The sequence below is a fragment of the Gouania willdenowi genome, chromosome 8 (assembly GCF_900634775.1).
Source record: "Gouania willdenowi chromosome 8, fGouWil2.1, whole genome shotgun sequence".
Taxonomy (NCBI): domain Eukaryota; kingdom Metazoa; phylum Chordata; class Actinopteri; order Blenniiformes; family Gobiesocidae; genus Gouania; species Gouania willdenowi.
The window spans coordinates 27,830,072-27,847,941 of NC_041051.1; the positions used below are offsets into that span (position 1 = coordinate 27,830,072).

General features: G+C 36.4%; 1 protein-coding gene across 1 annotated transcript; it reads left to right on the forward strand.

Moving 5' to 3' along the window:
• Nucleotides 1–5,461: 5,461 nt before the first annotated feature.
• rtbdn (retbindin) lies at nucleotides 5,462–15,443 on the forward strand. The gene is made up of 6 exons (XM_028455561.1): nucleotides 5,462–5,706; nucleotides 7,869–8,027; nucleotides 9,843–9,942; nucleotides 10,735–10,863; nucleotides 11,473–11,569; nucleotides 14,848–15,443. Exons 2-6 carry the CDS (start codon nucleotides 7,871–7,873, stop codon nucleotides 15,157–15,159), a joined length of 795 nt encoding a protein of 264 aa, XP_028311362.1. The 5' UTR covers nucleotides 5,462–5,706; nucleotides 7,869–7,870; the 3' UTR covers nucleotides 15,160–15,443.
• The last annotated feature ends 2,427 nt before the right edge of the window (nucleotides 15,444–17,870 follow it).

Below are 17,870 nucleotides of genomic sequence, written 5' to 3' on the forward strand. Positions count from 1 at the left end.
AATGTTGCAGTAAGACTTTTCCAAGTTGTCACACAAACCATAAATCACTTGTGGTCTAAATATATTGCAAATGATTCACCATGAGCGTAAACTTCAAGGAAAACTGTTCATGAACGGAAAATAAGATCTAAAACTTGATTAAAGGGCTAATATGACAGGTTATGGCAATCAGAGATGAAACTATTTGGATTAATCTGACATTTAAGAGTGAATGTATGGAAGACCAATTCTGCCATATTTAAAAATAAATAAATACATACATATATATATATATATATGCCATAAATAAATAAATCACTCAATACCTAAATCTATGCTAAAACACTGTTTATTTATTTTCACTTATGGCAGAGTGGGTCCTCCATGTAAGTGTAGTTATAAATGAATGTAATAAAGGTAAGTGAACATGTAGTGATGTAGTCTCGCCACACGATGACGCATTATCTCTGTGACACATGAACAGTGTCAGTAAACAGATGGAAAATACAAAGAGAGCCTATAAACTATAGTGGTTCCCAAACTTTTTCTGTTGAACCCCTTAAAAGAATTTTCAGGGCCCAAAATTTCAACTAAATGGGTGAAAAAATTACCTTATCACCTTTTTTGAAAAAGGTCAAAGTTGTGATTCTTTTTCAAAACTCGTAAAAATAACATACAATGTGCAAATCACATATTTTAAAACACTATTAATAAAGTTCTTTGAATGGAAATAATTTTTTTTTCCCCCAATCCACTATTTTTCATACTCAATGACATTTTTAAGAAATTCCACAATATTTGGAGGATAGCAATTTCCTCAGTCATTTTAAATATCAAATTGTTCAAAGGACTCAATTTACCTGCAATTACTTCTCATAATTTCCCAAAAATAAATAACAATTTGTCACAAAAACAATAAAATTAAAAAAAAGAAAATCCTGATATCTGTCACTTATTGCTTGGATATTTTCAGCGCCTTACATACTTTATGTATCATTTATAAGTCGAAGTGCAAATTATTGTTTAACTTTATATTTGGTCCCTTAACTAAAATGAGTTTGACACCCCTGGCCTGACCTAAAACCATGCTAAGGTCCCCATACGGGGTTTGGGTCGATTACATTTTAAAATTGCAATATTTTTTTTAAATTATCCATTATATATTACAACTCAATTTCGCTGACCTGCGTTTTTTTTCCAAATTACAATTACTATTATTATTTTTCCCCTGAAAGTCATTTACAATTACGTTCTCAATTACAATTAATCCCTATTACTAAGCCTTTAATAAACAAGAGGATAAAATTGAACCTTTCTCGTGTTGTCTTTCTCCATCTCTAATGATAACGGGTCAGTTTTAACCCATGTCTTGGATCATCTGTAAAATACACTAAAAATATGACAAATCATATCTTATAACCAATTTGTTTTTCATCTCTTGTCTACTTTGTTATGGCTTCCTTATCATTGAAAATATTGGTATAAATATTTTTTTATGTGGACGTCTGAGCCTTTTTTGTGTCAGTTTACCCCTCGATTTCAAATTCTTTTTAAATAGTAAAATGATCCTCTTTTTTGGCTAAAGTACCCCCTTTTCTCTTATTTCTGAATCCAGGTACCCCCTTTTGTCTGACTACAACATTTCGCTCAGGATACTATGAAAAAAAAATTGTAGAGCATAATTATGGAATGAGTGATAACATGTAGAAGAATTTCATTTTATAAAAAAGTGGAATGAAACAGTATTTAGTGCCTCCTGAATAGATTCATTTCTATCATTTCCAGTCATCTCCTGCCTAGTGTGGAACCAAGACTGACTCTTGTGTTTTCAGTTCATGTTCTAATCAAGATCATTACCGTCATCATTAGTACGATTATCATTTTTTTTTCTAAAAATAAACATTATAAATCCCATCTTTTCAATGCTTTCATTTGTTAGTTTTCCACTCTATCGCTCTGAAGTACCCTCTGTACTGCCATGGCGTACCCTTAGGGGTATGCGTACCCCCATTTGAGAAACACTGCTCAACAGGTAAACTTGATATTTTCATAATTGATAACTACATATGTAACATGGTTCCCCAGTTTTGTGTTTAATTACAATGTAATTGACAGTTTCTATAGAACGTTCATGCCGATTACAATTACAAAGTCAATTATCTGAACACAATTACAATTTCATTACGATTACAACAGCAATATGTTTTTTTCAATTATGATTATAATTGTAATTAATTACCAAATACATGATTACAATTATAGTTGACCCCAATCCTGGCACCATATTGCTTAGGGCCGGCACTGCACAGACCAGTACCGGTGTTTGGGGACCACTGGTGTAAAAGTCAAACCAAAGACAGTCTCTCTGTTGGAAATGTATTACAGTGAGTGAGTGAATCTTCTCTTCCTGTTGCTGAGAGCAAATCCAAAGGCTGAGAAATACAGTTAACCCTGATGAATGAAAGCAGCGATGGCCTGCTTTGTCCACCCTTGCCTACGTTCCACAAATAGCTGTGGCACAAAGAATATTGTTTTTCTTCCTCTAATTAACAAACCAGGAGCTGTTTGTCTCCTCCACCCCCTTTTTCCCTGGAAATAAATATAGCTCTCTGTAGCCATGACCCTCAGGCCTTATGAAACAGCCTGGTGAGCAGCGGTGCCTGACCGGGCCCTCATTCCCTGCTTCATCTCTCACAGTGTGTGTGTGTGTGTGTGTGTGTGTGTCCATTCCATACTGAGACGCTTTTCATCTCCGTGTTCATTTGATGGCCAGCTTGCCTCCTACTGTCTCTTCACGCTTTTGTTGCCAAAAACAATTACGTCTAAGACATGTCACCCGTTTTAGGCAGATCTAGGCCACAGGAGTAGCCTCCATCTGCTGTGTGTGGTGAAAAGGCTTGGGACGGCATTCAGGGAGCGATTCACCCAGCCAGGGATTAGTTTGGCACAAGGCATCTAAGAGCAGGCAAGATTAAAAACCAGGAGCAGTACGCACTGAAAACTGCCTGCTTTATCCTATAATAACCTGAACTGTGGGTTCAGGTTGGCCTGCCATTGATTAAATCTGCTCTAAGGCCTGATTACAGCCACTCTATACTGATTTTTAAATAGTAACTAAACTCCAAAACCATTTTTTTTTTTTTTTTGGTGATTACAAATGTATTTGGGTATGAATTAGTGCCATTGACTGATCCTGGCCCAACTCTCAACATTTTAGTCAAAGTATTTGAATTTGTCGTATGTTGTTGTAAAAAGTCGGAGTGACTGTCCTCTATGGGTTGAAACCTAGCTATTACAATTGATTTTTGCTATTGGCTGAGAACAAGATCATGTGATGTTTTGGGACCATCTTGCATCACAAACAAGCAGTCAGCCCCGCCCCTTTTATGAAAACTAGCACCTGTTGGCTCTACGATCTGTGGTGAGTAGGTTGTTTTGAGAGAAGAGTGAACAGAGGAACATTGAGTATTGGGTAGCTAGTTAACATAGCATAGATTGTTATAGTAAAGACTGGGCGTGTCTTAACTGCTCCAGGAGCCCCGCCCATAATCAGGGCATTTTTAAAAAAAATCCCTCTTTATGGCAGATCAGGAGAAAGCAGGGGTTTAGTTATTCTTTAAACAGGTGATGGACACTTCAATGAGGTACATTTGTAAAATATTCAACATGTTTTCAGTGTTTTTCGTTCCTTCTTCTTACAGTATTTTCTGGCTTTAATGTTTGCAGTGTTCCTTTGTGTGTCTTACTTTATTTAATTATTATTATTTCTTTCAACAGCACAGTATTGATTTCATTTTTGTTAAATTTGTTGTATTGCATTTTTCTGAATGACCAACATCAACATGACTCGTTGCAACAAACACCCTATTCACAGACTCAACAGTTTGGTCATTTCCTTGATCTCATCTTGTCTCAGCTCATTGTCATAAGATATATCTTGTTGGGAGAGTATGGAGGCTACAGTATATTAAATAATTGATTGTGTCTTTGATGGTGTTTTACTACGTTGATTTTGTTAGATGGCTAAATACTTGTTCATGTGGATCTTGTTTGGTTTTTTCTTTATTATGAATTTTATATTTTGATAAGCGCATTGACATGACTTCGTTGTAAATTGTGCTATACAAATAAAGTTGAATTGAATTGAATTAACACTTGCCAGCAGAAACATATGAAATTGTCATTGGTGTTGACATTGGTTGTCTCGATTTAGAACGTCCTGCCTACCCAACCCTAGTGCACACGGCACGTCACTGCATCTAGTTTAATCTTATTTGTCTCATCTCTCTCGTCTAGCTTCATCTTAATTCTCTCATCTCTCTCGTCAGGCTTCATCTTATATTTCTCATCTCTCTAGTCTAGCTTCATCCTAATTATCTCATCTCTCTCATCTAGTTTCATCTTAATTCTCTCATCACTATTGTCGCGCTTCATCTTAATTTTGTCATCCCTCTCGTCTAGGTCTAGCGTCATCTTAACTATCTCATCTCTTTCGTCTCGCTTCATCTTAATTTTCTCATCCCTCTCATTCAGCATCTTAATTTTTTCATATCTCTCATCTAGCTTCATCTTAATTCTCTCATCCTTCTCATCTATGTCTAGCTTCATCTTACTTTTCTCATCTCTCTCATCTAGCTTAATCTTTACTATCTCATCTCTTTCATCTCGCTTCATCTTAATTTTCTCATCCCTCTCGTCTAGCATTTTAATTTTCTCATCTCTCTCGTCTAGCTTCATCTCAATTATCTCATCTCGTCTCATCTATCATGTCTAGTTTTGATCCTTTCCATTTTGTTCTTGCCCTGCCTTTGTCTGATCTCGACAATAATGTTTTGTCTTCTCTTGTCATCCCGTCTGTCTTTTATTACCTGGTCTCGCCACCATCTTGTCTATGAAATATGACAGCTTCTATAAATGAGAAATACAGAGAGAACTGTATAAAGTTGGGTAGGACAGTCTTCCAACCCCTTGGTAAAGGATGTGACGTACAATCATTAATGTACAGTCATAACTAAATGGTGCAAACACCTGTGGGTCTGTATGAGAGAGTCCAAATGTGGAGTTGTGTATTCATATGAGAAACATCTGATATTATAAAACAGTCTGCAGGGTTTTTGCAGCAGAATTTTGTTTTGTTCTGCAGAGATGCGTGTTCTCCATCCTCAGCAGAACATGCAAGTATCAAATCTCCTTCACAACTGCTTATCCAACCTTGTCCTCTGGAAAAAAAAAGCCCTGATCCCATTATGTTTGTGTGACTCTGTGTGTGACTCATCATCATCGGCACACGAACTGCTGAGAATACAGGACAAGGGCATCACTGACCTGTGATAGAGGGGTGTTGACACTGCAGTGCTTCTAATACATTAGGGGGAAGAAAGCTGTCAACAAGAGGGATTTGGTGAACATGCTATTGGGAGATTAGTGAGGAGTCTTTCTCTGTGTGTTCAAATCTAGAGTGGGGGGAGGGATGATTCCCAGGGAGGGAGCGAGACACACACACACACACACACACACAGAGGGAGGAGGACGAGCAGTGTCCTTCATGTAAACCAGTGACTAGCAGCAAGCAGAGATCACATCCACAGAGACACACACACTCACACACACACACACACCAAATCCAGGCTGCAGCAGCACACACATTAACACAATACGACAACGCAGTGAGGAGCGGATGAGCAGAACGCACCGATCAACAACAGGAAGCTTGTAAACCAACAACAGGTAAACAACAACAACAACAATATAAGCTCTTTGGACTGACTAGTGACAAAAAGGCAAAGAAATGCATTAATTTCATAATCGTATAAGATTTTAAGCAACTGCTTGTTCACTTTAATGCCATGTCATGATTTTGAGTGTTGAGCAGATATATTTCTTATATAAATCTACAGTAACAGAATTTAATTTACTGCTTTGTTCTTGTGGAGCTGCTCCTGAGTGTTTGAGCTAATTAATAACTGGGCCATTGCATTGAATTAGATTGTAAGCAATGGACCGAATTCTTTATTTTTGTGGTTTATAATTCTTTGAATGTTATTTTTAATGTACGTATTTATTAATTCTATCTTTGTTTTCCACAATGTAGACTTTTTTGATTTATTTAATTCTAAAATTTCATTTAGCAGATGCTTTTTTATTAGCTCATCTATTAATTTTTTTTTTTTTTACAGTTGAACAGGAAAAAAAACTGTTATTTCCAATAGGAAAATTTAACAGCAAAACTTCATTGATTTATTGATTTTTAATAATTTTTAATGGGTAATTTAACTTTTTTTTTTATTATACCACGATACTTAATTAATTTAAACTTTATTTATATAGTGCTAATTACAACAAAAGTCATCTCAAAGCGCCATCAAAATATAGAATTTGTAAAAAAAAAAATCCAACAAATCCACATGAACAAGCATTAACAATTAAAAAGCAATATTCAAATATAATTAAAACAGTCTGCCATTGCTGAAAGACCACAATAAGAAATGATAACTTATGGTATTAAAAGTTCATATTTTCAACACAAAAGTCATATTATTGTTGCGTATTTCTTATTCAACCGACATGAATGATTCAAAAAAAAAAAAAAAAAAAAAGATAAATGCTGAGTTGAATGCATCAAAACAATTGTTCAGGATTTGAAAGAATAATAAACATTAGCACGATAACAACATGGACAGTAATACTTATGTCCCAGGTGAGTGAGGGCGTGTAATTAGTGCTGGATCTGACCAAGGACAGATTTGTTTAGTTTGTGTTATGTAGGTGAGACATTGGCCCTAACCCTGCAGACTGAACACACACACACACATCTCAGTCTCAGCTAATTATCCTCACCCTGACTACTAGGTCACCCCATGCAGAGCTCCTACTGAGCTGAGCATCCTGAGCCGTGCACGTCCCACTTCTGCAAATCACTGCTAATGTAGAGAAGACGACAGTGACGCAGCTTCTGCTGTTTATAGCACATGTCCATCTCCTCTGGCATCATCATGCTATTATCTTATGCTATTATTTACATATAATCAACATTACTAAACCTTATTTTGAGCAGTAGTCTTGAACTGCGGCCCAAGGGCCACTTCTGGCCCATTTTTTGGCCTGTAGCATTTTCAAGACAAATCAAACCCCGCCTTTCACATCCAGTAGTGTAGTTAAAATTAAATCCATTACTTAAATTGGGTTTAATGAAAAAGAACAACAAAGTATAAACTTTAAGGTCTTGGAAAGTGTGATCCTGGAGAGCTCGTGTCCTGCATGTTTTAGATGTCTAACTGAATCTAATGATGGTGTCAGCTCTAACAGAGGAAGCTGAATAACAAGCCACAGTAAAGTGTGTGAACCAGGGCAGCATTTAAACACACACACACACAGACACAGACACAGACACAGACACAGACACACACCTGACTTAAGGACGGCGAAACACCAAATTATCTTTTGTCTTATTAGATTATCCAATAGGATTATCCATTGGTCTGAAGTGTGTTAGGAATGAATTTGTCTCAATAATAGGCTCGGGGTTGACAATCGTAAATATTAAACTGTTCAGTATTTACAACCAAAACTCCTTGTGCGTGTGTGTGTGCAAAAACTATTGAAGCGCGCACACACACACACACACACACAACGATCAAAACTAAACACAAAAAATCTCTTTAAATGAAGAAAATCTATTTGTGTGTGCCTCACTTTAAACGTGCAGAACAGGGGTTCTCCAGGACTAGATTGGGCAATGCTGACATACAAAGACCAAGCTCTCATTCTGCGTTCAAATCTTCTTTAAAATAATATAAATAAATAGATTTTTTCTCCACCTCAGATTTAGAGCGAGCTCTTAAACTCATGTGAACGTCAAACTAACAGTTTCTGCGTTGCCGTCTCCTCAGATATGGACGCCTCTTTCCCTCCTCTGCTCCTGATTTGTATGTTTGTGTCGGTGTTGGTTGGAGGAACTCGCTCTGAGGGTTTGTGTCTCCAGGACAACAAACACAAAGCCACGCCCGGCCCAGAGCCTCACCTGAGCGAGTGTGGACTGTACGCTGACAGTAAGTCAACTGGAAAACATTTCTCTGTTCCCCCAGGGATAGAACATTTTATATAGCGCTTTATCATAGACACTCAAAGCACTTTACAGAACTAGGGCATTGTTCTTTTACTCCATACTTAGTGGTGGTAAGCTACTGTTATAGCCACAGCTGCCTTGGGGCAGACTGATGGATGCGCCATCGGCCCCTTCAACCACCACCACCAACACTCACTCTTACACTACATTCATACTGGGAAATGTGGGTGAAGTGCCTTGCCCAAGGACACAATGACAGATACCACTGTGACACCTGGAATTGTCAGTGGTCTCCCATCCACCTACTAACCAGACCCAGACCTGCTTAGCTTCTGAGATCTAACGAGATCCGGTAATGACAGTCTGAAACATTCTAACATCCATTTAATTATTAAAAGTTTATGATATATGTGTAAACAGAGGTTGAATGGAAAGAAAATTAGTATAAAAATTCTGTTTTAGGAAGCAAACATGTATTCGCTACGGATAGTAACGTATTACAAATATTCACGTTACTGTAACTGAGTGGCTTTTATGACTTCTTTTTTTGAGTATATTTTTAAAACAGTAATTTTACTTGTACTTAAGTACGTTTTAAAATAAATAAATTAATTCATTATATTTCTACACCCAACCGTTACTGAGTAAATTATCAGTTTTTGTGATAATTTTTTTTTAATTTCCATTTCATGGTTTCTTCATAAACGTTTATAAATGTAGCTACTGTATACTTAGAGCCTGAGAATTTTTTTAATTGAATTCATTGGTTTGTTTTTATTTCTTTATTTTCTTTAACGTACATTTTGACAAACTTTTATTTTATACAGATGCCTTTGTAGAAAATAAATTAAGTTCCAACTGTGCAAGATTTGGTCTCTAAGTTTTTAAGTTTATACATGAGATGTTTACTGTATGTACGGGAACCGTGGCAAGATTTATTACCAAAAATAAATGTAGGGGTGAACGTAACTCGTAACTTTTACAGTGAGTACAATTTAATTTAGCTACTTTTTACTTGATTATTGTATGTATGACTTACTTGTGCTTGAGTACAATTTCAATCAAGTAGCAGTACTTCTACTTGAGTATAGAATATATCAGTACTCTTTACACCTCTGTTAGTGTTTTGGTCATTCCCGTTTACGAAATAATTAAAATAACTGTACATTGTTAGAGAAGTTAGTCAGATATGCTAAATTTGTGCTTTTTGGCTTGATTTAAAACATTATGAAACCTCTTGGCACTTTAAAAAAAAATACATTTTACAGCTTTAAACAAAGTATGATAGAGAGCTGCATCTCTGTTCACTATGTGCATCACATGCAGTTACTCTACTATTGTCTGTGTTTGTTTAACGCATCTTAACGCTGAAGCAAAAAGCTTGTAAAGTGAATGTTTCATTGGAAATAAAGCTAAAGCTGATTTGGAAGATTGACACATGCAGAAATTTAGCAGAGTGACATGGAGGAATGAGCTGCACATGTGCAGAAAAACTAAGTCCATCTCTCAGCACTCATTGATCATTACCCAGGATGACCATGTTCATATTTCCAGGACAAAGAACGTGACAAACCTATAGTCACCTTGTGAAAAGTGTCGTTTTTCTGCTTTGAGGGATAATTTGATTCTCTCACTGATCCGATTATTCCGATAATGAAACTTTTAGCCTTCCTCTTCATCCAGGACACCTGCTGCAGGAAAGCACAGAAAGCAGCGACTAAAAGGCAGCGAGGGACATGCTTAGGGAACATAAACAGTTGTTGTCAGTGATTTTATTTTCTGTCTTCTGTGCAAACAGACAGCTGCTGTAAACAGGAGCACATCCAGGAGCTCTCCTACATTCCCTCTGCAGAACACAGGAGTGATTCCTGGGACAAGTGTGGGTCTTTGACTGCACAGTAAGTCCTACATGTCCACATATGGCCTGGAGTTAACACCCACTAAATGATCATAGTCTACATTTTGCCAGGGCAAAATAAACAATAAAATAGACCTTTCAAAAGAAAGCTTTTCCAGAACTTACTCTCAAGATTGTCAAGATTTTGAAGTTGTTTTATGGAATAATTGCAGCAAAAAATATTCAACTTTGTGCTGCAATAATTTAATTCAACCGACTCTTTTGAAAGGTTTAACTTCATACTTGAAAATTAAAAAAAAAATGCTGTGTTGCAAATCTTTTCATGGTGTTTTCAACTCAAGGCTCACGGACCAAATCTGGTCCGCCAGAATGACGAATCTGGCCCACACAAAGATTTGGCACAGTATGAAATTTACAACGAGAAAAACTTCATAATATAAAGGTAGATATGTGGCCCTAAACTCCAAAACAAATGTTAAAATTTTTGTTGTTGATTTCTATGTTTTTTGGAATCGTTTTGAGATTTTTCTTTAGTTATTTTGAGTATTTTGGGATGTCTTTGTGCATTTTTCATTGTTACTTTGTGTAGCCTAATTTTATTGACATTATGCTCTGGTTTTGTGTGTTTTTGAAGTTATTTTATGTGTTATGTTGGGCTCTTCACGCTACTTTCAACTACTTGAATTCCAAAGTTTGGGTGATTTGTTTTTGGTTTCACAAAATTAGACCGAGGGGTGCATGGTATCCCATAATAATAAAACAGATTATGAATCCTTGCAGACCTTTATATGTCCGATGAGGATGTTAGTGAAGATTACGTCTTTGTTCACAGGTGTGAAAGCTTCCTGAAGCGTGTCTCCTGCTTCCATCGCTGCTCTCCAGACGCCGGCCGATGGCCTCACCCTCAGAGACGCTCTTACATCCAGGCCGTGCCGCTCTGCCACAGCTTCTGCAGCGAGTGGTGAGGGTCACGACATGAGAAGATCCCCGAAAGAATGAAAGAATCAACCAATTAAATTACAAACAAGAACTGATAAATGAACAACTGACGAAGAATTGAATCAATAAACAAACAAATGGATGATAAATTGTGAAAAATACATATAAACAATAACAAACAAGTAAATCATTATTAATTCATCTTCTATTTCCTTGCTGTTGGTTTTTTATTTTTTACTCCCTTTCTTCCTTTGTTTAGCTTATTAGCTTTGGCAGCTAAAGTCTAAATATGTGAAGGTTTCATTTATTCAGACAACTTTTTTCCAGAAATTGACTTTAATCTCCTGACATGTTTCGACTGCCAACTGCTAGTCTTCCTCAGAGGCATCTGCTCATTACGTAGATCTGTCCTTATGAGTTATTTCTGGGCGTAGCCAACATGAGAGTGCTCTGAGGCTGGCCACGCCCCTTGATGAAGTAAATTTCCTAGAAAAATGTCTGAACCAATGAAACCTTAACATATTATTTTCAAAAAAGAAGACAAAATGAACTCGCTGGAATTATTAGCTGAAGTCTAAGCTTGTGAGTCTGTTAAAGTTTGGAATGGTGTTAAAAGTTGTCTTTTGTTCAGGTTCGAGGCCTGTAAGACGGACTACACGTGTGCTCGGAACTGGGCCAGAGACCCACGAGGACAGAACTGCACTGGGACGTGTGTCCAGTACCAGCAGGTAGGACAACATTATGACTACGGGTGATGAAAAAAAAAAATCGATTCAGCAATATATCACGATATTACGTTCAAAATGCATACAATCATTTCCACTGCAGGAGACGTTGTAACTGCACAAATAAGTGCACTGAAACCTGGGCATGTTGACCAGCTTGTGCTTTTTTTAATAAAATCTAAGAAAAAGTACTAACTTTCTGCATTTATTTGTTGTTCTTGGCATATAACTCTGTTAAATTGCACTAAAGTCAAAGTTGGTTTAAAAGCCAAAGGCAGATTGTATGTTATTTGTTGGCACATGACATGCTAAAGCCAATGTTTTGAGTGTAAAATATGCCAATAAAATATATTTCGTACATAATGTTCTCATGAAGGTGTACACATTTACAGATTAGTTGTTTTTTAAGTCATACATTTAAAAAAAAAAATGCAATAATCGTCTTACTTTACTTTAATATCGTGATATATCGTATGTAATCAGGATACACATCGTCATAACCAACAATAGGTTTTCAACATATGGTTAACAAAATACCACGTACACTACAGAAACAATTTGTGAAAGTGTGTCATGTTAAACTTCTTTCAAACACAAACTTTGGAAACAATTCCGTGTTTGATTCAAAAACGTTAGTTTAAAAAGAAAAAACTACTATTTTTACAAAATTATCTTGATCATCTATTTATCAGTGCATGCTGAAAACGTTGTTCTGTAAAGGAAAGTAAGCGTCTACTGCCCTCTAGTGTCAGATCTGTGTGATTTGATGGCATGCCCTTCAAAATAAAAGCACAGCATTATCTTGAAAATAGGTCCATGACTGTAAGCCCGTGTGTTTGAGGATAGAACACATCATTCTGCACGTGTCGACATTGCTTCATGGGTCACAATGTGATGCACAAGTACCTTTAAGGTACAAATGTCAAACTCGAGGCCTGGGGGCCAAATCCGGCCCTTTAGAGCTTCAAATTCGGCCCGCAGGAGAATGTAAAAATGACAGAAAAAAACATGAATCATTGTGTAAATTACTAAAATAATTCAGTTGTGGATATATCAACCCCTTCAAATGCACAAATTTAATGAATCTCCACAATAGGCTCACAGTTTTGCCGGGCTTGTATCACATGATGGCAATCATTTTTCATCTCAAATTGTTTAAAGAACTCTTAATTTTCCCCAAATCCTGCACATTTCCTCAAATTATTCCACCAAAATGTATCTAAGTTGAATAAAAACAAACAAAAACGCAGCTTAGTCTTTAAAACATGACAATCAGCATGAATAAAACAAGTATTGTACATTAGTTTGTCCTTTTCCTGTCTTTTGATGACAGATGTATAAAGAATAGATCGGTTTCTGTCAAAGTTAAATTAATAAATGTACAAAAAATATATCCAAAATTAATGCTCCATCTTCAGTGACTTATTTACATGTAATATTTTGGTTTTCCCACTAAAGTCCTTCATTAGTTCTCTGTACATCTCTGTCTTGCACCAAGACAAAGTTGAAAGCAAACAAATGTAAGAAACAATTGTTTCAAAAGATGGATTATGCAAATATCTGAGTGTATCTGTTGTACGTGCATCTCTTAACATGTGCATCCCTGTGCTCTGCATTAGCTCAGCTTTCTGTAATATCCTCCAATAAATGAAAAAAGATGCACTTTGAGCAGTTGATATCCCTTCAAACAGTGTGGTTGTGTTTCCAACACCGTCAGAGAGAAGTTTCTGTTGTACCTGCAGGATGGAGTCGGAGGAGTAAATGTGCTCGAAAGGAAAAGAGTGAATTAGGAAACGCTGACTGCAGACAATACGGAGTAGCATGAAAACGAGCTCATTCATTTAAAAGTAGAGCGACACATCGTCTGCATACAGAATGATTCCACGCACCCAGGGTTGGGCTTTTATTTTGTATTACATTAAAGCAGAATCAGTGGATTATATATTTCTTAGATTCCAGTGTCACATTTCCTATTCTATATACTGCCTCTGTTATCTTTTGTGTATCATGTGACTAGGACTAAACCTAACCCTAAAAATTATTGCAATATAGGGTTATAACTTAAACCTAACCTTAAGACGCTACGTACGTACGTGTACTTCAACGTACCAATAGCATCGGGGGTTGTCGCGACTGCAACCGTACGAATAGACACTTTCAATGTTTTAAAGTGGGACAGGCAAAATGTAAGGTAGGAAATAAAATATCAGTCAGATGTTTTACATTCACCAAAAAATAAACTGTCATTAAAAAAAAAAAAGGTATTTTTTGTGCTGTAGTAAACTCCAGGAGAAGTTTTTCATTTTACTCAAAGAAGTGTCAAAATAAAAGCCACAGACAATGCAAAATTATTGTGACTCAGAGGAAGTCATTCTTACTTTATCTCAGAGGTGTAAAGAGTAAAATTTTACTCAAATACAAGTGTCATTCATAAAATACTCAAGTACAAGTAAAAAGTAGTTGAATTAAATAGTACTAAAATTTTATCAGAGAGAGAGCGAGGTGTGTATGTGGCTAGTTGACTAAATAAACTGTGCAGAGCATAATATAATATATAATATAATAACTATAACATAAGCTACATAAATATAGTGAAAGCACATTTTATTTTTTAATTATTATTACTCACATTGCTCACTGAGGACACCTGTTGGTCAATATTAACTTTTCATTTTTTTTTTTAGGATATTTAGTCGTTTTTAAAGCCCTTTGTGCAGTCACTCATGTAGGTTCTACGCAGCTGTCAACTTATCCCGAGTTACCATTATGACTACCTGTCAACATTGAGCGGTTTTCAAAGCTGCATTTACAACAATTTTATGAAATAATTCATTAACGGTATCTTTGCAGTTCTAACAAATCTGACATTGCACACCTTTGAACCAAGCAGCAGCCATGTTGAAAGTCTCAGGTCAATCTGAGACTGATTTGCAGGGATATTTGAGCCACAGACACACAGACAGACAGAAAATCTTTGCTATAGATAGATAGATAGAACCAGATAGTAACCATTTACAACTCAATTACAGTAACACAAGTACTTGTAATCAGTTACTTTCACCTCCGGTAATCATAAATTGAGTTGTAATTGAACATGGATGTGCAGACAAAGTTAAAAAAAAAAAAGTAATTGAAAATGTATAATTGAAGACTTGATTATAATCAAAAAGTGTAATTGACCCCAACCCTGGTTCTCACATATTAAATGGACAAATTAGTAACAAAGTAACCAAAGCACATTCATGTGATGAGTTGGTCAAACCTGTCACTGTGTTCTCCAGATGTTCCAGCACGGCACTGACCTGTGTGAGACACTTTGGGGCGACGCCTTCGTGTCAGTGGAGGATGACCCGGTGGGAGGGGGCCGTCCCTGTGGCTGTCTGACCCTCAGCCCCTCCGACAGAGACGTGATGGCCGCCCTCAGGGCCACGCAGGACGACCCCGAGGAGCTGGACACCACCAAGGCCGGCCTGCCCCAGTACAGAGCCCCGTGTCAGGCCAAGAAGATCAGCAGCAGCAGCAGGAGGAACATCGTGCTGAGGAAACGCTCCACAGAGGTGGACGACGTGGAGGGCAGTGGCAGTGGCTTGTAGAACATGTTACAGTTACACATTAGGACTTTAGTTACACTGGTCTGTCTATGGAAACCACTGACACACACACACACACACGGTTACAGCCAGGGTTGGGGTCAATTACATTTTTTAAAAATACAATTACGCCTTCATGTACAACTCCATTCCGATTACGGTGACCAACATTTTTCCCAATTACATATAAAATTACAATTATTTTCCCCCTAACTGTCAATTACATTCTCAATGCTGAAGTTCAATTACAATCACTCACAATTACTGAGCCTTTATTAAATAAGCCCATAAAACCCAACCTCCCCCTTGTGTTAGCATCTCTTATGATAACGGGTCAGTTTGACTCATGTCTTAAATCAGCTGTAAAATCAGAGTTGGGGTCAATTACAATTACATCATTGATTATCTATGTTCAATTACAGCACAATTAGGATTACGGTGACCATCATTTTTTCCCCAATTACAATTAAAATCAAAATATTTTTTTCCCCCGAAAGTCAGTTACATTCTCAATTACTGAGGTTCAATTACAATTAATCACAATTACTGAGCCTTTATTAAATAAGCCCATAAAACATAACCTTCTTGTGTTAGCATCTCTTATGATAACGGGTCAGTTTTGACCCATGTCTTAAATCAGCTGTAAAATACACTAAAAATTATTTATAATCTAATTTGTTTCTCATCTATTGGTCACCTTGTTAAGCTTCCTAATCCATGAACATATTGGTTATAATATTTTTATTGTGGGCGTATGAGCCTATTTTCTGTCAGTATAGTCCTCAATTTCATTTTTTTTAAAATGCTATATTGACAGGTAGACTTGATATGAAACATATTTTAATAATTGTTAACTCTGTGTGTAAGCCATATTTAATGTTTAATTAAATTGTAAATGACTCTATCAACTCCATGCCAATTACAATTACAAAGTCAATTATCTGAATTCAATTAGGATTACGTCAACATATTTTTCCCGTTACAATTAAGTCATAATTGTAATTATCAATCACGCAATTACAATTGACCCCAACCCTGGTTATAGGAACACAACACTGTGTTCATCATTAGCGACTCTTTGAGGACTAAACTAGGTCAATTTCTTGACTGACACTAGCAAATTAACACCGACCTCAGTGTTAAAAGCCCCTGCAGTGTAAATTATTATTATTTTTTTTAACATTGTCCAAATTACAAAGTCACACCTTTAATGTGCAAAAAGATACACTATTCAAGCAGTAAGTTACACTTTAAAGTGTTACATTTTTACCCCTCCAAGTGTTAAATCTATCACACCCATAGGTGCAACATGGGTGAATATAAATATGTAATTCATAACTCTGTAGGGGTACATTAAAAACAGCAATTAGTTATTTTAATTGTGCCCTTTTTAACAAATGAAAAAAAAAAAAAAAAATAGCATTACAATATAAGAGTTTGTTTATATTTTTGTGATTAAAATCTGACTAACAATTATGGAACAATATTGGATTAAATGCTGACAATAGTACGTACCAAATACAAGCCTCCTATTGCAATAAGTATCCTGGACCCCAGGGAGAAGCTGTGCTCCAGGGTACAGCTAATGGGGATCCACAATAAACAAATAAATACAAGCATGATGTGATGGCTCCATATGATAGAGGTTAAGCCCCTTCAAAATAAATGCCAGCGACTCACTTTAGGATCTCGACCCATAAGTTGAGACGTATACCTTAGGAAACATGTTCAGATCCCTCCATAGGAGACATGTTTAAATATACCTCCTTTGAATCAGAATCTCACACCATCATCATATGTCAAACTGGAATAAAGTTACATTAACATTTGTCTATGAGTCACTGTTTTCCATGTGACATTAAACATTTTAAAGACTCCTGCAGGTAGGGGGCAGCAGAGCTCAGTCTCCAGCTCCAAGTTGTTGTAATAGGCAGTTTGTTTTACTTTTGTTGTCACGGTAACAAATGCTCTACAGATATTTTGGATGGATTGATGCATTTTTAATTAAAAGGTCACCATGTTTTGGTCTTGGACATTTATTTTTGTCACATTAATAAATATAATTAAATAAGTTGCTTACCATTTTTCAGTAAAGTTGTGTTTTTTTTAAAAATTTTCACCTGCTTGGCAGAAGCTGACAATAAGATAAAGCGAGAACATCTTCAGCAGCCGTTTGGATAGAGAGCAGTCATCTCTAATATCAATGCTTGAAAGAAAAAATATTTGAGCCCGAGTCTTAAACAATTCATCTAGTTTTAGCATAAAAAACACACCTCGTCATACTCAACGTTTTCTCCAATCTACCTTGTAACAGCAAAACACAATAAATAAGTTTTTATTGTCCTTAAGGATTAAAAATGTATCTATTTACAGTATTGTGTCTCTTAATCACTCTTAGAAATTGGTTCTTTTTCCCTCATGTGTGATGATTGTCAAAACAATTTCAGCAGCATCTTTAATGATTCTGTCACATGTGAGTAAAATTACCGTAATGACTGACTGTAAAGAGCAACTCCTCCTTAGCTTTCAGAAACTGGTAGAATTTCAGAGCAAATATTGGCGGAGTTACGGTCTTTTAAATTAACGTGTTCCCAGATGCGTTCAAGGTCCCTGGGAAACCTGGTAAAATATCTCTAGACAAGACGTCACCATAGGCGAAGTTTGAGATTGATGGCAAAAGAAAAAAAAACAGAACTAAATATAAAGACCGTCTC